General features: G+C 39.6%; 1 protein-coding gene across 1 annotated transcript in view; it reads right to left on the bottom strand.

The window, feature by feature from the left end:
- The window catches only part of MROH9 (maestro heat like repeat family member 9), an 89,699-nt gene extending 64,439 nt beyond the window's left edge, over positions 1 to 25,260 (bottom strand). Inside the window, exons 1-4 of the mRNA XM_058700399.1 lie at positions 25,157 to 25,260; positions 20,037 to 20,125; positions 17,111 to 17,157; positions 9,424 to 9,503 (exon numbers count right to left, since the gene is read on the bottom strand). Of these exons, the coding sequence (XP_058556382.1) occupies positions 9,424 to 9,503; positions 17,111 to 17,157; positions 20,037 to 20,091 (182 nt within the window). The 5' untranslated portion in view covers positions 20,092 to 20,125; positions 25,157 to 25,260. The remainder of the gene's footprint in view (positions 1 to 9,423; positions 9,504 to 17,110; positions 17,158 to 20,036; positions 20,126 to 25,156) is intronic.
- Between the last annotated feature and the right edge of the window lie 380 nt (positions 25,261 to 25,640).

The following is a 25,640-nucleotide window of genomic DNA, read 5'->3' as shown; positions in this document are numbered from 1 at the left end:
TCTATGTCTACTTAGTTTTGTCATTGTGATGTAAAAGGAGTCATAGACAATACGTGAATATATAAACGTAGCTGTGTTCAACAAAATTTCCTCTATGGACCCTGAAATTTGAATTTCATATAGCATTTACATGTTATGAGATAGTCTTCCTCTTTTAAACCCCCTCCAACTATTTAAAAACGTAAAAGACATTCTTTTCTCTCAGAATGTACAAAACCAGGAGGCTGTGGAAAACAGCAGGATTTAGTTCATAGACCATAGTTTGTTGACTTCCGGTCTGTATTATGGAATTGGAAAGATATTTTAAAGTAGTTCATACATAAAAATATCTATTATAGACTGGAGGGTAACAAAAATCGAATCACAGAAAACTAGGAGAAAGTGAACATAATATTAAAGTGCAATGGAGAATTAATTTTATACCAGATATCACATAAAACATGAACAAAAATACAGCTATGACTATAAAATCAATTCTAACAAGATAAAAAAGAATAAAAAATTTTAAAACCATAAAAATACCATTAGAAGCTTACTAAATATATAACACCACTAAAACCCTAATGAAGTGACAAAGATAATGAGAAAATTCTCACATGAGAAAATTTATAAATATATAAACATACAGAAAATATTGAGTCTTGCTTTTTTGAAAGGAATACAAATTAAACTAATAATGAGGTATAATTTTGAACCTATTAAATCAGTAAAGTATAAAAATGTATTTATATATCTGTATCTTCTTGTGGCTAGGCTTTGAAGAGCCATTATTAGTGAGGTTTTTCTGGACAGCAGACTGACTCCTTATGAAAAGCTCTAAGAAACTTTTCATCCCATCTGTGTTAGTTTGGGTCCAGGGGAAGCAGACACCAAAACAGGATTAGAGATGCCTGAGATTTCTTTCTTTCTTTTTTTTTTTTTAACGTTTATTTATTTTTGAGACAGAGAGAGACAGAGCATGAATGGGGGAGGGTCAGAGAGAGGGAGACACAGAATCTGAAACGGGCTCCAGGCTCTGAGCTATCAGCACAGAGCCCGACGCGGGGCTTGAACTCACATACCGCGAGATCGTGACCTGAGCCGAAGTCGGACGCTCAACCGACTGAGCCACCCAGGCGCCCCTAGAGATGCCTGAGATTTCTAAGAGAGAGAAGGAAGGAAGGAAGGAAGGAAGGAAGGAAGGAAGGAAGGAAGGAAGGAAGGAAGGAAGGAAGAGAGGGAAGGAGGAAGGAAGGAAGGAAGGAAGGAAGGAAGGAAGGAAGGAAGGAAGGAAGGAAGGAAGGGAGGGAAGGAGGAAGGAAGGAAGGAAGGAAGGAAGGAAGGAAGGAAGGAAGGAAGGAAGGAAGGAAGGTAGGTAGGTTTGGGTAGAAAGTAGCTGAGACTACAGCAAGTTCCAAAAAGGCTTCAGTGAGGAGGATGGGTTTCCTCAATTCAAAGACACCCATCAGAATTGACTGGCCCACCATGTTGCCTGGACAAATGTGCTGATGAATCCACATAGACAGCAGCTGGGATTGTCAGCTAATTAGGGTCCCCAGCCAAAGGGCATTTTTATAGTTACCTATCATCTAAATCAGTAACCTCACCCTCAGAAGGCTATTTCAAAAAAACAGAGAAGATACGATCTTTTATATACAAAGATGATTATCATAATATTGGTAAAATAAAATGTAATTTAGAAAATTTCAAAATTTGGGAATATTCTAGTGCCATTAAAATGAAAATATGATTAGGCAGAAAAAATAAACTTAAGACATAGTGCCAAAAGGAAAAATATTACAGAAAATTGAATTGTACAATCTGCTTGTTTAAAAAAATTTTTTTTTATTTTATTTTTTTTAATTTACATCCAAATTAGCATATAGTGCAACAATGATTTCAGGAGTAAATTCCTTAATGCCCCTTATCCATTTAGCCCATCACCCTCCCACAAGCCCACCAGCAACCCTCTGTTTGTCCTCCATATTTAAGTATCTTATGTTTTGCTCCCCTCACTGTTTTTATATTATTTTTGCTTCCCTTTCCTTATGTTCATCTGTTTTGTATGTTAAAGTCCTCATATGAGTGAAGTCATATGATTTTTGTCTTTCTCTGACTAATTTCTTTTAGCATAATACCCTCCAGTTCCATTCACATAGTTGCAAATGGCAAGATTTCATTCTTTTTGATTGCCGAGTAATACTCCATTGTGTGTGTGTGTATATATATATATATATATATATATATATATATATGCCACATCTTCTTTATCCATTCATCTGTTGATTGACATTTGGGCTCTTGCCATACTTTGGTTATTGTTGATAGTGCTGCTATAAACATGGGGGTGCATGTGTCCCTTCGAAGCAGCATACCTGTATCCCTTGGATAAATACTTAGTGCAATTGCTGGGTTGTAGGGTAGTTCTATTTTTAATTTTTTTTAACTTTTTTTTTAATGTTTATTTACTTTTGACAGAGAGAGAGACAGAGCATGAGCAGGGGAGAGGCAGAGAGAGACGGAGACACAGAATCCAAAGCAGGCTCCAGGTTCTGAACTGTTAGCACAGAGCCCAACGCAGGGCTCAAACTCACAAACCGTAAGATCATGACCTGAGCCAAAGTCGGTTGTGCAACCGACTGAGCCACCCAGGTGCCCCTAATTTTTTGAGGAACCTGCATACTGTTTTCCAGAGTGGCTGCACCAGCTTGCATTCCCACCAGCAGTGCCAAAGAGATCCTCTTTCTCTGCATCCTCGCCAACAGCTGTTGTTGCCTGAGTTGTTAATGTTAGCCATTCTGACAGGTTCGTGAGGTGGTACCTCGTTATGATTTTGATTTGTATTTCCCTGATGATGAGTGAAGTTGAGCATCTTTTCATGTGTCGGTTAGCCATCTGGATGTCTTCTTTGGAGAAATGTCTATTCATGCCTTTTGCCCATTTCTTCACTGAGTTATTTGTTTTGTGGGGGGTGTTGAGTTTGATAAGTTCTTTATCGATTTTGGATACTAACCCTTTATCTGATATATCGTTTCCAAATATCTTCTCCCATTCTGTCAGTTATCTTTTAGTTTTTCTGTTTCCTTCACTGTGCAGAAGCTTTTTATTTTGATGAGGTCCTAATAGTTAATTTTTGCTTTTGTTTCCCTTGTCTCCAGAGACGTGTTGATAAGAAGTTGCTGTGGCCAAGATCAAAGAGGTTTTTGCCTGCTTTCTCCTTGAGGATTTTGATGGCTTCCTGTCTTACATTTAGGCCTTTCATCCATTTTGAGTGTATTTTTGTGTAGGGTATAAGAAAGTGGTCCAGTTTCATTTCTCTGCATGTCACTGTCCAGTTTTCCCAGCACCACTTGCTGAAGAGACTGTCTTTATTCCTTTGGATATTCTTTCCTGCTTTGTCAAAGATTAGTTGGCCACACATTTGTGGGTCCATTTCTGGGTTCTCTATTGTGTTCCATTGATCTGAGTGTCTGCGTTTGTGACAGTACCATACTGTCTTGATGATTACAACTTTGTAGTTTAGCTTGAAGTCCAGGATTGTGATGCCTCCTGCCTTGGTTTTCTTTTTCAAGATTGCTTTGGCCACTCGGGGTCTTTTCTGGTTCCCTACAAATTTTAGGATTATTTGTTCTAGCGCTGTGAAGAATGCTGGTGTTATTTTGATAGGGATTGCATTGAATATGTAGATTGCTTTGGGTAGTATCGACATTTTAACAATATTTGTTCTTCCTATCCAGGAGCATGGAATCTTTTTCCATTTATTTTTTGTTTTTGTTTGTGTGTGTGTGTGTGTGTGTGTCTTCTTCAATTTCTTTCATAAGCTTTCTATAGTTTTCAGTGTATACATTTTTCACCTCTTTGGTTAGATTTATTCCTAGGTATTTTACGGGTTTTGGTGCAATTATAAATGGGATCGATTCCTTCATTTCTTTTTTTGTCACTTCATTGTTGGTGTATAAGAATGCAATCGATTTCTGTGCATTGATTTTATATCCTGCAACTTTGCTGAACTCATGAATCAGTTCTAGAAGTTTTTTGGTGGAATCTTTTGGGTTTTCCATATAGAGTATCATGTCATTTGCCAAAAGTGAAAGTTTGACCTCCTTCTGGCTGATTTGGATGCCTTTTATTTCTTTGTGTTGTCTGATTTCAGAGGTTAAGACTTCCAATACTATGTTGAATAACAGTGGCGAGAGTGGACATCCCTGCCTTGTTCCTGACCTTAGGAGGAAAGATTTCAGTTTTTCCCCATTGAGAATGATATTAGCATTGGGTCATTCATATATGGCTTTTGTGATCTCGACGTATGATCCTTCTATGCCTACTTTCTGGAGGGTTTTTATCAATAAAGGATGCTGTATTTTCCCAAATGCTTTCTCTGCATCTGTTGAGAGGGTTCTTGTCCTTTCTTTTATTGATGTGATGAATCACATTGTTTGTTTTGCAGATATTGAATCAGCCCTGCATCCCAGGTATAAATCCCACTTGGTCATGGTGAATAACTTTTTTAATGTATTGTTGGATCTGGTTAGCTAATATCTTGTTGAGGATTTTTGCATCCATGTTCATCAGAGAAATTGGTCTATAGTTCTCCTTTTAGTGGGGTCTCTGGCTGGTTTTGGGATCAAGGTAATACTAGCTTCATAGAAAGAGTTTAGAAGTTTTCTTTCCATTTCTATTTTTTGGAACATCTTCAAGAGAATAGGTGTTAACTCTTCCCTATGTGTTTGATAGGATTCCCCTGGAAAGCCATCTGGCCCTGGACTGTTGTTTTTTGGGAGATTTTTGATTACTAATTCGATTTCTTTACTGGTTAAGGGTCTGCTCAAATTTTCCATTTCTTCCTGTTTGAGTTTTGATAGTGTATATGTGTCTAGGAATTTTTCCATTTCTTCCAGATTGCCCATTTTATTGTCATATAATTGCTCATAATGTTCTCTTATTGTTTTTATTTCTTCTGTGTTGGTTGTGATCTCTCCTCTTTCATTCTTGATTTTATTTATATGGGTCCTTTCCTTTTTCTTTTTGACCAAACTGGCTAGTGGTTTATCAATTTTGTTAATTCTTTCAAGGAACGAGTTTCTGGTTTCATTGATCTGTTCTACTGTTTTTTCTTCTTCTTCTTCTTCTTCTTCTTCTTCTTCTTCTTCTTCTTCTTCTTCTTCTTCTTTGGTTTCGATAGCATTAATTTCTACTCTAATCTTTATTATTTCGTGTCTTCTGCTGGTTTTGGGTTTTATTTGCTGTTCTTTTTCCGGCTCCTTAAGACGTAAGGTTAGGTTGTGTATCTGAGGTCTTTCTTCCTTCTTTAGGAAGGCCTGGATTGCTATATACTTTCCTGTTATGACAGCCTTTCTTGCATCCCAGAGATTTTGGATTGTGGTGTTATCATTTTCATTGGCTTTATGAACTTTTTAATTTCCTCTTTAACTTCTTGGTTAGCCCATTCATTCTTTAGTAGGATGGTATTTACTCTCCAAGTATTTGTTACCTTTCCAAATTGTTTCTTGTGGTTGATTTTAAGTTTCATAGCGTTGTTGTTTGAAAATATGCATGGTATGATCTCGATCTTTTTGTACTTGTTGAGGGCTGATTTGTGTCCAAGTATGTGGTCTATTCTGGAGAATGTTCCATGTGCACTGGAGAAGAATGTATATTCTGCTGCTTTAGGATGAAATGCTCTGAATATATCTGTTAAGTCCATCTGGTCCAGTGTGTCATTCAAAGCCATTGTTTCCTTGTTAATTTTTTTATTAGATGACCTGTCCATTGCTGTGAGTGGGGTGTTGAAGTCCTCTACTATTATGGTATTACTATCAATGAGTTTCTTTATGTTTGTGATTAATTGATTTATATATTTGGGTGCTCTCACATTTGGTGCATAAATATTTACAATTGTTAGGTCTTCTTGGTGGATAGACCCCTTGATTATGATATAATGCCCTTCTGCATCTCTTGATACAGTCTTTATTTTAAAGTCTAGATTGTCTGATGTAAGTATGGCTACTCCAGCTTTCTTTTGGTGACCATTAGCATGATAGATGGTTCTCCATTCCCTTACTTTCAATCTGAAGGTGTCTTTAGATCTAAAGTGGGTCTCTTGTAAAGAGCATATAGATGGATCTTGTTTTCTTATCCATTCTGTTACCCTATGTCTTTTGATTGGAACATTTAGTCCATTGATGTTTAGAGTGAGTACTGAAAGATATGAATTTATTTCCATTATGTTGCTTGTAGAGGCGGAGTTTCTGGTGGTGTTCTCTGGTCCTTTCTAGTCTTTGTTGCTTTTAGTATTTATTTATTTATTTATTTATTTATTTATTTATTTATTTTTCCTCTTTTCTCCCCTCAGAGAGTCCCCCTTAAAATTTCTTGCAAGCCTGGTTTAGTGGTCATAAACTCCTTTAATTTTTGTTTGTCTGGGAAACTCTTTATCTCTCCTTCTATTTTGAATGACAGCCTGCTGGATAAAGAATTCTTGGCTGCATATTTTTCTGATTCAGCACACTGAATATATCCTGCCACTCCTTTCTGGCCTGCCAAGTTTCTGTGGATAGGTCTGCTGCAAACCTGATCAGTCTTCCCTGGTGGGTTAAGGATTTTTTTCCCTTGCTGCTTTCATGATTCTCTCCTTGCCTGAGTATTTTCTGAATTTGACTATGATATGCCTTGTTGATGGTCGGTTTTTGTTGAATCTAATGGGAGTTCTCTGTGCTTCCTGGATTTTGATGTCTGTGTCTTTCCCCAGGTTAGGAAAGTTTTCTGCTATGATTTGCTCACATAACCCTTCTGCCCCTATTTCTCTCTCTTTCTCTTTTGGGACCTCTATTCTGATGTTCTTCCTTTTTAATGAGTCACTGATTTCTCTTAATTCTTAAATTGTGCTCCTTTGCCTTAATCTCCCTCTTTTTTTCTGCTTCATTATTCTCCTTAAGTTTGTCTAAATCGCTGATTCTCTGTCCTGCCTCATCCATACTTGCCACCACGGCATCCATGTGAGATTTGAGCTCAATTATAGCATTTTTTAATTTCATCCTGACTAGATTTTACTTCTTTTATCTCTGCAGAAGGGGATTCTAATCTATTTTCAACTTCAGCTAGTATTCTTATTATCATGATTCTAAATTCTGATTCAGACATCTTGCTTATACAAGCAAGTGTTAGTTAAGTCCCTGGCTGTCATTTCTTCCTGCTCTTTCTTTGTGGTGAATTCCTTCATTTCATCATTTTGAAGGGAGAAAAAGGAATTTGATGGGAGAAAAGAAGTAAAAGCTAGTCAGGATGAAATTAAAAAATGCTATAACTGAGCTGGAATCTCAAATGGATGCTGCGGTGGCAAGGATGGATGAGGCAGGACAGAGAATCAGCGATATAGACAAACTTATGGAGAATAATGAAGCAGAATAAAAGAGGGAGATTAAGGCAAAGGAGCATAATTTCAGAATTAAGAGAAATCAGTGACTCATTTTCTCCCTTTTCTCCCTTCAAATTTCATCATTTTGAAGGGAGAAAAGGAATTAATGAGGTAAAAAAAATTAACATTAAAAATATATTAAAATTTAAAAAATATATTAAAATTAAAAAATTAAAAACAAACACACACACAAAAATCAAATAAATGATGCTAGATCCTGGGTGTGTTTTGGTGTGTGTGTTGAAAGGGGCTTGATAGATTAGAGAAAAAAGGAGAAAGAAAAAAAAAGGAAATCTTTTGAAAATTTGAAAAAATGAATACACTGAAGTAGACAAAAATGAAACGATGGAACTAAAATAGAATTTAAAAAAACTTACACAAAAGTAAAAAATACAGTAGAAAAAAATTAAAAAAAATATTTTTAATACAAACTGAAAATAAAAATGAATTTTTTCTCTCTCTGTATTCAAGAAAAAAAAAAGAAACGAAAAAGAGAAAAAAGAAAAAAAAAAGAAAGAAAATCGAATAGATGGACCGGCAAACAGACTGAAATACGACTGAAATTATTTTGTTTTCCCCTAGAAGTGAAACTATGAAGGGCTTTATAGTCCATAAACTAAGCAGGCAGAGAGACTTGTGTCCTGAAGAGGGAGGTTGGCCCTTTGGGCGGGGCTTAGTGTAACGACTCCGTTATCCACTAGATGGCGCAGCTAGCTTACTGGGGTGGGTTGTTGTGGCGCTGCAGGTGTGTGTAAGCTCGCGCGCATGCGCGGGACGGTGAAAATGGTGTCACCCGGTTACCCGCTCTCTAATATTGGAACTCTGTTCTCCCTGATCAGCAATCGCGCACCCGTCTTCTGTCTTCGGCTTCTGCCCACTCCCCGCTCTTACACTGTCCGTGACCACGCCCCAGGCAGCTCCTCCCTCCTGAGTTTTATCTCAGATGCGGCTGTGTCTCCCGACCCCTTACTTCGGAGGGACCGCGGCTCTGACCCCTTCTGGCCCTCTGCGGAGGGTCTCACCGAGCAATGGCCGGGTGCCCGCCGCACCCGGGAACATTCGCGGGACCGTGCTGCTGCCGACGCCCCGAGACTGCAGCCGGGGGGCCAGCCCGCCCCAGAGAAAGTTCGCGCGATCGTGTAGCAGTGGCGTTTCAGGGATTATGGAAAATCACCACACGCATCTGCCACCGGGCTCCGCCCCCAGCGACCTTGTTCCAGCACCAGTGAATGTGGCCGCTGTCCCAGGTCCGCCGGGGTCTTTGCCTGTGCGGGGGCCACGCCGCCTCTACCAGCTGTCCTCCCAGAGGGGGAACCGCGTCTCCCGTGTGGCCCGAAGCCCCCCGGACCCCACTCTGCTCCTGAGGATTCGCCCTTCCCACCCAAACGCCGCCAGGTATCGTGCTATGGAGTTTCAGCCCTTGCTCCCCCTGTTTATACTCTTAAGGGAATTTAAACCCTCTCCTTTCTCCTTTCTCCCTTTTTAGTTCAGTCCCTGTGGGTGTTTCCACTTTTCCACTTTCTCTCCAGCTGCTTTTGGGGGGGTGCTTTTCCCGTATTCTCCCCCCTGTCTCCATCCTCTCTCCGCACACAAAAGTGGCTCCTTGCCGTATGTGGCTTCTCTCTCCCCCAGTTCGCCTCTCCGCGCCATGTACCTGCTGAGTTCTGTGGTTCAGGTGGTGCAGATTGTTGTGTGAATCCTCAGATCCGTTTTCTAGGTGTGCAGGACGGTTTAGTGTTGGTCTGGGTGTATTTCATGGATGTGAGACACACAAAAACTTCCATGCTGTTCCGCCATCTTGGCTCCTCCCCTCTACAATCTGCTTATTTTTCTACAATAATTAGACTGTCTGTTTATCCATGCAAGACAGAAGAATTGAGGAAGAACATGAGAAAGAAAGAAATAACAGCTGCTGAGTTAGGAAGGTAGGATTTGGAGTAATTTTCTGTTTTTCACAAGTGTGAGTTTTCTCTATTGTGTTTTAAAGATATTCAGTCAGTGAAATGCGAGAGCATTATAGCTTCTTGTACCTGGAGTTCACGGCGAGGATCATGGCTTGATCACCGAACAGGCCTGAGTATACATCCCATAGGCTGGTAGCTATATGCTCCTGGAAAAAAGAAAAGAATAAATGATGGCAGCCCTTGAGGCATCACACGTAGTTCTCCCCTTCACTGAGAGCAACGGACCAAACTGGACGGGACTAGAAGTCCAAGAGTTCATGGTGTTGAGACCAAATTAATTTAAACTCATGATAGCATCTTGGCCTAAATGGTGGCCTTTTACAGCCAACCACCGTGCTTCTATAAGTAGCATTTCTGGACAAAATGTTGTCGAGGATGCCCTCGACGACACCGTAACTGTTGAGTATAGTCTACTCGGTGTGGGGTCTCTTGATAAAAATACCAGCAGGATGATTTAAATCAGGACTTACTGAAGAATGTCTTCTGCTATAGAGTGAGAACCATGTTATAGGTGATTTAAACTTATCAATTATAATCAGTAAGATCCTATACAGACTTTCCAGATCTTTATTGAAGAAACTGGAGACCTGAGGCAAGTCTGGTGGAGGAGTATCTCTTTTCTTGCGTGCATCCTTATCTTGTTCATACAAGCCTCTGTGGCAATGTCACTTCTTGCATCGGAACCAATAGTGCTGTTTCCAGAAATTGCCAGCCTGTACTTCTGAAACAACTCAACGTTCTTTTTTAGGTGCTGCTGTAAAATAATGCTATTTCTGAGGGTATTTATTCTCTCTAATGCATAGGCAAACACCTGCCACTGACTACTTACCACCCTGAAAAAAGCCCTGTCCTGTCTGCTCAGTGCCGCTCCTCTGACTCTAGTATTGAGTACCCTGTGGGGTCTGTGTCTTACCTTTGTGGGATGTCAGAATTAATCCAGTAGATAGGGCTACATGTCTGTGAAGTCCATGTTATGGACTGCAAGTTTGTGTCCCCTCCAAGACCATATGTTGAAACTCGAATCCCCAATGCGACGGTATTTGGAAATGGGCCTTTGGGAGATAATGAGGCTCAGATGAAGTCATGAGAGTAGGACTCCAAGATGGGATCCGTGCCCTTATAAGAGAGATCCAAAAGAGCTCACTTTCTCTCTCTCTTTCTGCCACGTGAGGATGCAGGGAGGTGGCCATCTGAAAACCAGGGGGACCAACCTCACTCAGACATTAAATCTGTTGTATTCTTTTTAAAAAATTGTTTTTAATGTTTATTTAATTTTGAGACAGAGAGAGAGAGAACATGAGCAGGGGAGGGGCAGAGAGAGAGGGAGACACAGAATCTGAAATAGGCTCCAGGCTCTGAGCTGTCAGCGCAGAGCCTGGCCACAGGGCTCCAACTCGTCAACTGCAAGATCAAGACCTGAGCCGAAGTCAGACGCTCAACGGACTAAACCACCCAGGTGCCCCAAATCTGTCATATTCTGATCTTGGCTTTCCCAGACTCTAGAACTGTGAGACACCTCTGCTGTTTAAGCCACTCAGTCCATGGAATCTTGTTAAATCAGCCAGAACTAAGACATTTAAGAAACTTCCTGTTTGGGATTGGAACTAAAAACTGGCATTTCCCCACTAGGCACAAGTATCCTGCCATGACCTTCCTGGGTAACAGCACCCTGAACACTTTCTAACACCCCCCCCCCTCCCTGGGCTGTGCTGAGACCGAGTGGTGTAAAAGACTTATTCTTCTTTCTCTAAAATATTTATATCCATACCTATCGTTGATTCTTAACAACACCAAATGTGATTTTATTCAATCATAAGAGAATAATTCTTTGCTATGTTGTTTATTAGCATATTTCACATTATCATTACGTAGAGAACATAAAACCTATATGGCAGACAACTCTCACTGTGACATGGGAACTATAAATGGTGGTTTGTCTAGTTTGAAATTAGACATTTTTGTCTTTGGCACTGTTTTCTTTCAATTTGGCCAGAAATACACTAGTATTTCTCTGGGCAGTGACTAATAGCATGTTCTGTCACTATATAAGCAATGTTCTTCTGGGACTGTTGCCTCACTGGGAACTTTCCTCACAGACAAACTTCAAATTGGGTGTTAGTCCTTGGAAATCAATTTGTAACACTTCAAATTGAAATCCGTGGTTCTCAACCCTGGCTGTACACTCAGGGCCTGAAAAATAACCAATTTTGATTCCTGGGCCACACCTCCAGAGATTTAAGAGGTCTGTATTCAAGATCTCACACGCACACACACGCGCGCGCACACACACACACACACACACACACACACACACACACACAGCAAGGCTTCCAGGTGATTCTGAAGTACATCCGGGATTGAGCAGCACTTTTTAAGTGAACTATTTCCACTCAACCCTGGAGCTTGCTTCACAGTAATACATTGTCAATTAGTTGATCTATAATAACACAGACTTCTGTTCCCCATCTGTTAGCCAGCTTCTCTTTATTTTCATGGAGCCAAATTTGTTACTACAACTCCATCACCAAGTTATTGTTCTGCTCACATTACCTTCACATCACACTGTTGTTGATTAACTGAGTTACAGCACACCCCTGCCCTCTCGTGAACATGCTTTTGCCTGCGCTATAGGGACCACTGATATTAATGTAATACCCAAAGCCAGTGCGCATCTCAGTGAGCAATAGGTTTGTCTAACATCTATACGTGGGTTCTGAACTGGTGTGAACCTAGGAAGTTACAGGAACTGGCCAGGAATTTTACCTGCTTTCCCCAGTTAGGCTCTTTGTTATTATTCAGACTACATAACATGCTCACCGGAGTTCCCCTCTAAATTTCTCAGTGCCACCTCTGGGGAGTTAGGACTATCATTCTGGCTTTAACTTCTGTTATATGGATAAGTTCTCTTTCATCTCATTTTCAATTACTCCTTCATCACTATGGCTCTTCACTGGAAACCCACAGTAAATGATAAGATGGTCACAATCCTGGAAATCTATACTTTGTAATATATTTCATAATACTAGCTTCTAGGACCAGCCTGGTAGGACTTAAGCTTCCATATTTATTATTTTGGCTTTCTTCTTTAAGCTGACCATCTGCTTTTTATATATATCTTATATCACTGACATTTTTGTTCAATATCTGTTGTCATTCTTGGCCAGAAAAATTGGAGTCATGCCAGTTTGACTAGTTCCTTAAACCTCAGATGTTTCAAATCACAGACATTATGTGTTTCTGATGCCACCTTAGCCCGAGGGCAAATGGTATTATCATAATAATCATTATTCTGAGGGAATTTGAACTCCCTTCTAGTAATTCTCAAGCAATCCTGGGAATGCTCAAAGGGAACCATTTGGTTCCATTCCAACCATTAACATTGCAGTGGCCAAAGGGATCCAAGAGGACTTGGTCCTCTAGAATATAATGTGAGTCTGCACCTTTTCCTTCATCTCTAGCTCCCTAGAATGTCTCTTTTCTTTGACAAAAGCAAAATACTAAAGTGCAGAGAGATGAGGAATCTGAATTGTGGGCATGAGTATCCATGCATTGAGAAAGGGTTTAATGCTTTCGAGAAGTAGCTCTCAACCCTGGCTGAGCCTTAAAATCATCTTCGGATACCTTCAAAAGATCCACATGCCTAGAACTCACCCCACACCAGTGAATCCAGATCTCTGGAGGTATGGCCCTAGCAATAGTTTTTTGTTTTTGTTTCTGAAGCTCCATATATAATTGTAACATGAAGCCGGAATTGAGAACCACTGTGTTACAGGACACGAAAGAAGGCCTTCTGGCCAGAGCAAAGCGTGCTAAGTCATGGGCCCAGAGAGGCCAGATCACAGCAAGTCCTCTTGTGAGGCCTAAAGATTTGCTACTCATCTTTAAGAACAAGTGGGTGTGTGTGTGGGGGGGGGGGAACGTAGTCATTTAATCAAAAGGGGGACAAGATCACAAGGCCGCTTGATTGAACAAGGTAAACTGATTACAAGGAGAACAGTTAAGGCTCATGTTACCCAGGAGAGAGACTATAACAGAAGAGGGTTGGTTCCGGTGTCAGCAGAAGAAATAAGAGAGATTTAAGAGCTACATAGTCACTGGTGACAGTGCTTAAAGGTCCCAAAAGAAAAAGACGGAAAGACATCTTTAGGATTTGGAGCCACAAAGGCCACTGGAGACTTGGGTGGATGAGTTCGGTGCAAAGTTGTGTCAATCCTCACATTGGCGGGTTCTCTATGCTGAGCATTCAGTGCGGGTCTCACGTTTGGATCTGGGATCCTCAGCTATCCTCAGACACAAACAAACAAAGAAAAAGGCACTACTGGCCAAAGGTTACTTTTCCTTTCTATAAGACCAAAGTCAACACATGAGGCTCAAAAAAGCAAGTCTATATTATTGTGGCAAAATCAAAACCATGTGTACTTGATATAGTACCTGCCTTTTGACTGATTCTGGTGTAAACGATTAAGACTCATTGGGGCACCTGGGTGGCTCAGTCGGTTAAGCTCTGACTTCGGCTCAAGTCGTGATCTCACAGATCGTGAGTTTGAGCCCTGTGTTGGGCTCTGTGCTGACAGCTCAGAGCCTGGAACCTGCTGCGGATTCTGTGTCTCCCTGTCTCTCTCTGCCCCTCCCCACTAGCATTCTGTCTCTGTCTCTCTGTCAAAAATTAAGAAAAAAAAATTTACGAAAAGATGAATACTCACTGAAGAAACCTTGACATTGCGTGCCTGGAGACCTCAGACCTTTCTTTTTATCATTTTTTTCAGGTAGACTTCTGTGCTTTCTCTGATTCCTCTTCCCCAAACAGAGCAGTGAGCGTTTCTGCTGAACTGCATTAGTAAAGGCCACCAGAGTGCACTCTCTTGAGGTAACTCAAAAGTTACAGCATGCCTGTAAAATCAAAGGGTGTCTACAGACCCAGAGACCCAACTATCCCTGACTTCCTAAATGGGAAGGATTTCCACTTTCTTGACTGGGGCCTGCAAAAAGAGGAACTTTATTTTTAAGCTTAAGTATACATGGATATCATAACCGAGTTAGTGTGTCCTGTATCACTGCCTGGTAATATCTACTTGGTACTTGTTAGTCAAAGTGTTGTTTTGGGTCCAAATCTCACCGTGACTTCATTCATGCAATGCTCAAACTTGCCGGTGGTGGCCCACTGTGCAGCCCTATGTTCACAGATATCTGTATCAGTACCTGATAGAAGTCTGCTGATATAACTTCCTGCTTTCTTCCCCTCCCACCTCTTTAATGCCATCTTTTAAACCCTCAGAACTTGTAATAGATATCACTTGGTGTGTAATATAAAAAAAGAAACTGAGTAAAACAGATCATGAAAACCATCACGTTCGCATCAACTCCGACAGCTCAAAAGGGTGTGGGTCTCTGATTATTCTCATTTTTAAAAATAAGAGTGTCCTACTTCCATAAAACTAGAAGAACATCGAAAATTTATCGTATATCCACTTCACAAAGAAAATCTCTTTAAGTTCCCAGAGATAGAAATTATGCAGGTCACGTTGTTTTGCAACAATGCGGGATGTGAAACATAAGAGTGGGACAACAGAGATTCATATGTAAAAATACAAATTGATATTTTTACTTCATGCCTACACAAAAAGAACTCAAAATGGATGATAGATCTAAATGTAAAAGCCAAAACTATAAAACCTTTAGAAGAAAAATAGGATAACATTTTTGTCATTTTTGGTTCAGGGACAGTTTTCTTTGATATGGCTGCAAAACACAGTCAATAAAAGGAAAAAAATGATAAATTAGACTTGATTAATGCTAAAGCCTTTTGCTCTTCAAAAGATACCATTAAGGAAAAGATAAGACAATCAATGTACTGAGAGAAAATATTTGCAAATCATATAATCTACACTCACTAACCGTACAGTCTATAAAATACCCCAAAATAAATGGTTAAGAAATGTCCAAGGTCTACATGAAGAAAAAAAACTTTACTGAAGATTCAAGTAAGGGGAAAGAAACATACATGTGCCAGATGACAAGACAGTAATTTAAAGAAGTAAATTCTCTATAAATTAATCTGTAAATTTAGTGCAATTCTAATCAAAATGCCAAAGAAATTCTGGGAGAAATTTGACAAGTATATTCCAAAGTCCATCTGGAAGTACAAATGAGTAAAATTAGCTGATATATTTTTGAAAAAAGAGAAATAAGGGGATAGATCTGTCTAATTAGAGACAGAAAGATTTTGGTTTATATATTTGAGCTATCTTTAGTAGTTTTAAAGTGTGATGACTCCTTTATTGCTGACTTGCTATGATGACATCGCCTATCCCTGTGGAAGCCAAAACATGGTACTGAGGCTGTTCCCGCCCTCTGGTCAAAGGCATTGATGCTGCTGCTAATCCTTGCTGATAGGGTCCCATGGCTGCTGGTAGCCATTATCAAGAGAATCGGGGTCGCACAAAAGGGGCTCTTGCTTTAGAGCAAGAGCCACAGGCAACCTCATTTACTATCATCGTTTCCAGCTGCTTGTTGCTTTTCTCTCTCATAGCAGCCCCATCGTCCTAGGACTCAGCAGCTGCCTCGGTGAGAGCCTCTCCTCCCCTCTTCCACCATCCGCTTACCCTTGAACCACACCTTGATAATCTCTTCACTTGAGATGTGCTCTTTTCCTGCAGGCTCTTTCATTTGTTAGTTCTGTCTCAATGGGAGTGGTTCAGACGTGCTTGAAGCCTAGCAGGAACTCAATTTAGGCTCAAACCCCGACGCCCATGTCAAACAAGTTTCTGTTTTATATCCTATGGGCCATCTGACCATCTTTTTCTTTTGTTTCCTGTATTCGACTATTTCCAACCTAAGTCTATGTCACAATTTGATTTCTGGACTTGATCGTTTCCACAGCTAAGAGAAATAGAGACCCTGCTCCTGAAAACAAAGTAAGGCCTGAATTGTAGTGCAGTTTTCACCTTTGTAGGACCATGTTCTTGAAGCTGTCTCACTAATTCCTATTGTGACTCCAGAGACCCTGGAGTCTCTCAAGGCTCAACTCCATGAGTTTGTATCCTGGCTCTGCCGCTTGGCAGCTAAATGGGCCGGTCACTTGCTGCCCTGTCTCTTCAATTGCCAGGAGGGGATAGCAGTAGTACTCACCGTGGAGGACCGTCACAAGGATTAAATGACTTAGTTATTTAAAGCCATTGGAGCATGACTTCCATGTTATAAATGCTATGGACGTGTTAGCTGTTCTCCCTATGATTGGAGCAGGGAAGGGGTTCCCTCTCTCATGGCTCCCCTCACCTTCTTGTCTTTATTTCTCCAGGTCATGGCTGTGAATTGGGAAAAATAATTTTCTTTTTCTGTCCGCTCATGGCATTACTTCTGACCCAGGTTGGTGGGAAGGGGTTTCACAGTGATGATGGAAGGAAGGATATGAGGCTGTTGTAGGAGATCATTTAGGAGATAGGGGGTGGGTAAGTGGGGAAAACAGTGGGATGGTGGGTCAAAACTTTCATCCTTTTGAATTAGTGTTGAAAGTCATTTCCAGGGGGCACATGAGGGTAAGCAAGAATATGATTCTTCAGGGAAGAAAAAACTAAAGCCAGTTTTCAATCAAACTGCCTCTTTCCTTGCCCCAGATACATGTATTTTAAACACGAATTATGATATCCTTGTAATAGAGACAGTGAACAAGTTATTTTGTTTTACTTTATTTTTTTTTTTTTTTTTTTACCCAGGAGATTTCAGTTACATTAATGTCTTCTAGAATCTCACTTACCAGGCGATGCCATTTCACGCTGGACCGTAGACACTGGAGACCGGTTACTAGTCAGGGAGAAGAAGGAGACTAGTTAAAAGGGAATCAACTTAATCTCTTATCATCTTAGCGGGATGTATCCCCAAATTTGAGGCTAGTATGATCTTGATGGCAAAGCCCATCAAGGATAGTATGCACACACACCCACACACACGCACACTAAAACTTCAGATACTGAACAACACTTAGTAAAAAGGTTAGCAGACAGAATACAGACACACATTAAAAGAATAATAAACTATAACCAAGTGGTATTTATTCCAAACATGCAGGGATGGTTCAATAAAAGAGAGCTCATAACACAATTATTAACATTAATTGCTTTAAAAAGAAGAAAATTTACATAATAATTTTTGTGGAGGCAAAAAAATCTGATAAAATTGTGAGCATATTCTTTTTTTTAAGTTTATTAATTTATTTTGAGAGAGTCAGAGACAGCACGAGTGAGGGAGGGGAAAGGGGGATGGGGAGAGAGGGAGAATCCCAAGCAGGCTCTGCACTGTCAGCACAGAGCCCGATGCGGGGCTCGAACTCATGTACCCAGAGATCATGACCTGAGACGAAATCAAGACTCAGATGCCTAACTGACTGAGCCACACAGGTGCCCCGTTTTGTAAGCCTATTCTTGATAACAGTTCTTAATAAAGTAGATATGTGGTTAATTTCTCAATGTGATATATAAGCACAAAAGCTAGGACCAGATATAATAAGGAAATAATTCGAAGCATTCTCATTGAAATAAAGAATGAGACAAAAATTTCTACCACTATTTGCCATTTCTGCACATAACCATCCAGTATTTTTATTTAAAAAAATTTTTTTTTTAGTTAATTTATTTTGAAAGAGAGAGCAAGAGTATTAGCGGAGGAAGGTCAGAGAGAGAGAGACAGACAGAATCCCAAGCAGGCTCCGCACTGTCAGCACAGAGCCCGACTCGAGGCTCAATCTCACTAACCGTGAGGTCATGACCTGAGCCAAAATCAAGAGTCAGATGCTGAACCCACTGAGCCACCCAGGTACCTCATCATCCAGTATTTTTAGAAAATAGAAATAATATATTACAAAGGAAAAATACATTATTTTTTAATTATTTACTTCATGGACAATAACGTGAATGCTCTTTAAATTTCTCTATGTTATCAGAATGACGAGTTAGATTGGAGTTATCAGTTACTGAAATATTTGGAAAATTCTTTTATAGAAACTTTAGGACCTGGGATACTTTTGTTTGTTTGAGGAGATAGCCCTTTGGTAATTATTCTTACTTCTTCCATTTTAATTGCTCTGCCTAGATTTTCTAGGTCTTCTGAAGTTCTTTAGATTTTTTTTTTTGGAATAATTTTAGATTTTCAGAAAATTTGCAAAGCTAGTAAGAGATCTCATATACCCCTCACGCAGCTTCCCCTAATGTTAGCATTGTACGTTACCATGGCACATTTGTCAAAGCTAAGAAATTAATATTAGTACGGTTCTATTAACTAAACTATAGAGTTCATGTGGATTTCACCCATTTTTCCCATTCCAGGATCCCACTGCATTCAGACATCCTGCTGCCTTAGTTTCCTCTGACCTATAACTGTTTTGCAACTTTCCCTTGTTCATGACCTTGACAGTTTTGAAAAGGACTAGTCAGGTATTTTGCAGACTGTCCCTTGATTTGCATTTGTCTGGTGTTTTCCTCATAATAAGACTGGGTTTTTAGGAAAGAATGTCACTCAAGTGAAGTGTCCTCTTCATCATGAGAAAGTATCAAAATTTGAGCTTAGTAGTCTTCTTATTCCTCTCATCAAATTCAGGAATTCAGCCTTGTCTTTATGTACGCCTTCTTTTTTTTGTTTGTTTCTGTTTTGTTTTTAAATATGAAATTTACTGTCAAATTGGTTTCCATACAACACCCAGTGCTCATTCCAAAAGGTGCCCTCCTCAATGCCCATCACCCACTTTCCCCTCCCTCCCACCACCCATCAATCCTCAGTTTGTTCTCAGTTTTTAAGAGTCTCTTATGCTTTGGCTCCCTCCCTCTCTAACCTCTTTTTTTTTCTTCCCCTCCCCCATGGACTTCTGTTAAGTTTCTCAGGATCCACATAAGAGTGAAAACACATGGTATCTGTCTTTCTCTGTAGGACTTATTTCACTTAACCTAACACTCTCCAGTTCCATCCATGTTGCTACAAAAGGCCATATTTTATTCTTTCTCATTGCCATGTAGTACTCTGTTGTGTATATGAACCACAATTTCTTTATCCACTCGTCAGTTGATGGACATTTAGGCTCTTTCCATAATTTGGCTATTGTTGAAAGTGCTGCTATAAATATTGGGGTACAAGTGCCCCTATGCATCAGCTCTCCTGTATCCCTTGAATGTATGCCTTCTTTTTTGACTGCCTTTTTTGGATTTATTTACTCACTTACTTACTTATTTATTTTCTAACTTCTCGCTTTGGATATATGATTCAATTACTTTCTGGTAGTCTAAATATTTAAGGTTATGGATCTTTTTCTGTTTGCAGTTTTGGCTGTGTGCTGTAGGTCCTGCGATGTGTTACCAACATTCTGCAATTTCTGTATTAATTTCCTCGTTGACCCAAGAATTGTTCAAAATAGAGTAGGACAGATGGCAAAATGGTAGGTTGTTTTTTGTTTTCGTCTTTGCTTAGTCTCATAAGTTTGTTATTACTTTCTAATGTTTTGCCTTGTGATCAGAAAGTATTTTTGCTATTTCTACATTTTGGAACTTATGCAGAGATTTCTAACCTAACAGGGTGATCTTTTGTGAATAGACCTTTTGTGCACACTAGGAAGAAAGATACATTTCTCTGTTTTTAATGGATAGAGACTGATACACAGATCTCTCTCACACAACATACACATAAATACACATATTTACCTTTGTCTTTGCTGTATCCTAAATTCTTACTTGTTTTCTGAATCTTTGATGTCATGCTGACAAAGGTGAATTAAAGTTTTCTAATAGTACTGCAAAAGAGTGTTTTGTGTTAGTATATGAACTAGTAACGTTCTTATAGTTTTGTTTTGCTTTATCATTTTTTTTGCCCAAAGGTACTTTTATTAAGGGGTAATATACACACAGTGCATAAAATCTTAAGAGTACAGCTCAATGACTTCTTACATATTTATACAACCATGTAACCATGAAGGTGTAAAACATTTCCAGTGTCTGAAAGGGTACCCTTGTGCCCTTTTCAGTGGGAACCCTTCCCCCTCGCACCCTCCCTGCCCTCCCCCCCAGCCCGAGATAACCACTATTCTGACAGCTAACATCAGAGGATTAGTTTTGCCTTTTCTTGAACTTCATGTAGGTGAGATTGTATCTTTTGCACACTATTTGATTTCCTGTAAGACTTTTTTTTGTGCTTGGTGATTTGTAGTTGCCTTATGATTTCAGGAATACGTGTATTATTTTCCATTGCTTTATCGTTTTCATGCTACTATGTTATACGGAATGCACATTGTATTTATTTTCTTTTGCTGTGTAACAAATTACTACAAGCTTAATGGCTTAAAAAACCATCCATTTATTGTTTGACGGTTTCTACAGGTCAGAAGGTTTAAGCTCTGCTTAGGGTCTCACATGGCTGGAGTTGAGGTGTCGGCAGGGACTGCAATCTCATTTGAGGCACAGGATCCTCCCCTAGGTCATTTGGGTGTTTGGCAGAAATCAGTTCCTTGAGACCGTTAAGATGGAGGGCCACTCTCTTGCTGGCTGTGTCCGAGTGCACCTTTCAGCTCCTAGAGGCCATCCCTTGCCACGTGGGCAAGACCTTCTCTCACTCCAACCTCTGACTTCTGCCTCCCACGTTTAGACCCAAACTTGCACCAGGCCCACTAGGGCAACACCCATTTTGATCAACTCAAAGTCAGCTGCCTAATAACCTTTATTGCATCTGTAAAATCCCTTTTGCCATATTATGGAACATTGTCATATCTCATCACAGGCAGAGAGCAGCCCACATCCTGCCTTCCCTTTCCAGCTTCATGGGGGAGGGATTTATTCAAAGTATGGATACTGAGAGACAGGAATATTGGGGGGCATCTTAAAATTCATCTTATGTAGATTTTTATAATATTTTGTCTTCATTATGGATTATACATTTTCTCATTAAGTGCTGCTTAAAAATACATTTAATGTTTTAAAGTCTTTTTTTTTTTTTTGAGAGAGAGAGAAAGAGAGAGCTCGAGTGGGGAAGGAGCAGAGAGAGAGAGGGAGAGAGAGCGAGAATCCCAAGTAGGCTCCAGGCCCAGTGTGGAGCCCAACGTGGGGCTTGATCTCAAGACAGTGAAATCAAGACCTGAGCCAAAATCAAGAGTTGGAGGCTTAATGGACTGAGCAAGCCAGGCATTTATTTCCAAGTGTGGAATTCAAGTTGTCTGGGTTAAGATCTCAACTCCTAATTTGCTGTCACAATTATTTGTGTACATTTTCCTGGAATGCTTTTTTTCCATCTTTTTATTTACAACCATTTTGAGATCTTTTGTTTTATAAATGTCTCTAATATGTAGCATATTTCTGGGTTTTATTTGTAATTCAGCCAGATTCTTTCCTTATTTTTTTAAAAAAAAATTTTTTTAATGTTTATTTATTTTTGAGAGAGAGAGAGACAGAGCATGAGCAGGGGAGGGGCAGAAGAGAGAGGGAGACACAGAATCTGAAGCAGGCTCCAGGCTGCGAGCTGTCAGCACAGAGCCTGACACGGGGCTTGAACTCACAAGCCGTGAGATCATGACCTGAGCTGAAGTCAGACGCTCAACCAACTGAGCCACCCAGGTGCCCCAGATTCTTTTCTTCTTATAGGTGAGTTTTGATGTATTTCCATAATGGATTTGGGTTTTTACTTTTGTCCTATTTTTAAGTTCTGCTTTTGTGGTAGCTACCTTTAAATCCTTTATGATTTGGTATTTTCTCCCTTACTTTGTGTGTGTGTGTGTGTGTGTATAATGTGATGTGTTTGTGTGTTTCTTTAATACGAAAGGCTTATGTTCCTCTTGTGATTATGATTAATATGACTAACTTTTTGTAATATATTTATTCTTCAAAACTTTAGAGCGAATCTGTCGAGTCCCAACTGTGAGCCAAGATGAAATTTTTGAAATCAACAATGAATTTTTATTTCCTCCCCTCCCTCTTTCTCCATACAATTTTAACTGATTACTTAGTGAAACCTTTATGCTTTTCTGTTTATATTACAGTGGACCCTTGAACAACAGGAGTTTGAACTATATGGGTCCATTTATATGTGGATTTTTTTCAGTGTATACCATAGAGTACTATAAATGTATGTTATCAGTAAGGCTTCCAGTCAACAGTAGGCTATCAGTAGTTAGGTTTTTGGGGAATCAAACATTATATGCAAGCTTTTGACTGGCACAGAGTTTGATGCCCCTGACCGCTGTCTTGTTCAAGGGTTGACTGTCCTTGATAACTTATTAATCCCTAAGCTTTAATAATGAAGAAATAATTTCCTGACATTACCTTCCCTTTTGCTTTCTAATTTTTATGTTATTAGTTATATCATTTCTATATTTTCAAAGTTTATAATATTTATATTCAGTTCTGAAATAATAATCTTCATTTTCCTTTATGTCTTAGCCCTACATTGAGCTAGATCCACTGTCATCGGCCATGCTTTGCCCGTTCATCTCTAGTTGGGTTAAAGTTCATTTTCTGTTAGTCCATTGAGGAGGGGAATCACATGAGTTCTTTCATGTTAAAAAATGTTTATTACATTCACTCTGAATTAAAGTCTGGCTGAGTCACAACATTGTTGGGCCACAGCATCTTCCTCAAGGATTTTAAAGGCTCAGCTCCAGAGTCCTCTAGCATTGAATAGATTAATTGAACGTTTTTCCTTTTCTTGGATTTCCAAAGCATCTTTTATTTACCTTTGAAAATCACCATTTTCGATGTGATTTCAATCAGCCATTTTCAATGGCTATAACTCACCATTGATTGTCATTGAGTTAATTTTTCTGGGGACATAGCCTGGTTTTCAATCTATACATTCATGGAAAGTTTTACTAAAATTTGTATTTAAATACTTTCTTCTGTTATTTTAGTTCTCTTCTTTGGTGATATCAATTGTGCTTACATATTATGTCTTAAAAAAAAATTTTTTTTTTTACTGTTTCTTTATTTTTGAGAGACAGAGTGTGAGTGGGAGAGGGGCAGACAGAGAAGGAGAGACAGAATCCAAAGCAGGCTCCAGGCTCTGAGCTGCCAACACAGAGCCCGATGTGGGCCTCGAACCCACGAACCGTGAGATCATGACCTGAGCTGAAGTCAGGCGCTTAACCGACTGAGCCACCCAGGCACCCCAAAAATGTCTTTTAAAAAGTCTTTCTAGCTGACCTCAATTTGTCCTTCCTGCTCCTTATCATGTTCGCAGCAATGTTTATTTTCTTTGTACTGTTTCCGACATGCCCTTTGTTTTTGAAGAATATTTCTCTCCTCCATTTCTTTTCTGAGCTGCACCATTCTTCCCTGAATTCTTATGTCTCTATTTTATCCTCACATTTTATAGATAAAATTGTTTCATTGAATTGTAAAGTCTTTGTCATCTGCTCTTTGAAAATATTTTTCTAAAATTATTTGTCATTTATTTTTATGTTACTTTCCTGCTTTTTTTCTTATAAAATCTTTCTTTGATTCCTTTGTAATCATTACTCAGTATTGAATGAGATGAACTGTACTCCGATCAAATGTTTGTTGGACCTTCATGTGGAGGAATTCTCTTCCTGACCCAAAATTGTGTGTGTGTAAATTTGCTCTTTCAGCCTTATTCTTCCCCAGCTATTTGATCCTGTTGGCTTCAAAGCTACTACGGAATTTCTCATATCCATCCTGAGCCCTCTGCACTAGGGCTTATCTTTGAGACTCCTTGCTTAGTTCAGCTTCACCACTTATCCTTGGTTCAAAACCAGAACCAAAGGTTATCCATTCCCAGGGAGGCATGTCTGGATCCAAACATGGGAACAAAAGCCTCACCCCCGAGATGTTGTATGTGCTCACAATTTAGCTCTTTTTTTCATTTGTTGAGTGTTTTCATTGTCATTTCCAAACATTTTGCATCTTACTAAATGAATGTGCCTAGTCTATCCCACCAAAGACTTCGCTTTGGGAAAAATTCGCTCTTTAAAATTCTCATGGGATTAAATACATACATGAATAAATTTTAGGACAGATCTAGGATTTTCTCCCTGATCCGATTTTTGTTATTCTATGCTTCTATGTGTGTCTGGTTTATTTTAATAAATTGTGATTAGCGTTTCTTAAACTGATGTGTACACTGATTAGTCTCACGGGCTTTTCACCACCTGATGGGTTTGTTTCCTGACTCCTTGAAGTCCAGCTTCATTGAAGAAAATGAAAGGTTTTCTGGATGGGAATTCAATTTTAGACTTTGGGTGCTTGGGTTGAGTCCAAATTTTGTGGGTGCCAGCCAATAGGTGGTTTAGATGGCCATGAGCTAACACAGGAGCTCAAATGCCTGCAAGGCAGAAGAGATGTGGGCAGATGGTGGAAAAAATGATAGACATGAAGTCAGGAGATCAATGAACAAAGATGAACTCTTCCAATCGGCAAATTTGGTAAGAACTTTAGAAGAGGGTAGATGGTGAGGTACATCCTCATGTATCCGTACTTGTTTCTTTTTTTTTTTTTTTATTTAAAAAAAATTTTTTTTAATGTTTATTTATCTTTGAGACAGAGAGAGACAGAGCATGAACAGGGGAGGGGCAGAGAGAGAGGGAGACACAGAATCTGAAACAGGCTCCAGGCTCTGAGCTGTCAGCACAGAGCCCGACGCGGGGCTTGAACTCACGGACCAGTGAGATCGTGACCTGAGCCGAAGTCGGAGGCTCAACTGACCGAGCCACCCAGGCGCCCCCTTACTTGTTTCTTTTAACAATACAAACTAAGGAAAGTAGTCACCTGAGAAAGAAGATAGGCTTTTGACTGACTGAAGGGTTAATAGGAGAAAAATTACTTACTTGTGTGTAACCTCTCTGTTATTGGTGATGAGGCACAGTAGTGAAAAGAAACTCAAGTACTTTACCTCTTAGCCAAAAGTAAAATACTCTGTCAACTAAAGGAATCCTTTGGGATGTTGTCATTTGTCATGGTAACCATGTGTTTCAGAGATTCCATTCTGGAATGGATGTGGTTCCCTCTCAAAAGTACTGACATGTCCAAGTGGCCACTAATGCTTACTTGTCACTGCTGTAGAGGGAAGCTTCTGGTTCATACATCACCAGCACTGAAAGGTAGTTTTGCACACCACCAGCCCAACAGAAGCCGGGCAAAGAATATGGATAAAAATTCACAGAAGAGGAAAACTGATCAATAAATATTAAGGGATGCTTAAGCTGCCTTGAAGTCACTGGAATGTAAATAATAAGATAGCATTTCACAACAAATAAGTAAAAATAAAGATACAATTCACACTCCATAAAATTCATTTTCTAAAAGTTTGCA

This window comes from Neofelis nebulosa, chromosome 15 (assembly GCF_028018385.1).
Source record: "Neofelis nebulosa isolate mNeoNeb1 chromosome 15, mNeoNeb1.pri, whole genome shotgun sequence".
Lineage (NCBI taxonomy): Eukaryota > Metazoa > Chordata > Mammalia > Carnivora > Felidae > Neofelis > Neofelis nebulosa.
Note: the sequence above shows the minus strand (reverse complement) of the source record. Positions and strands in the feature narration are given on the sequence as shown.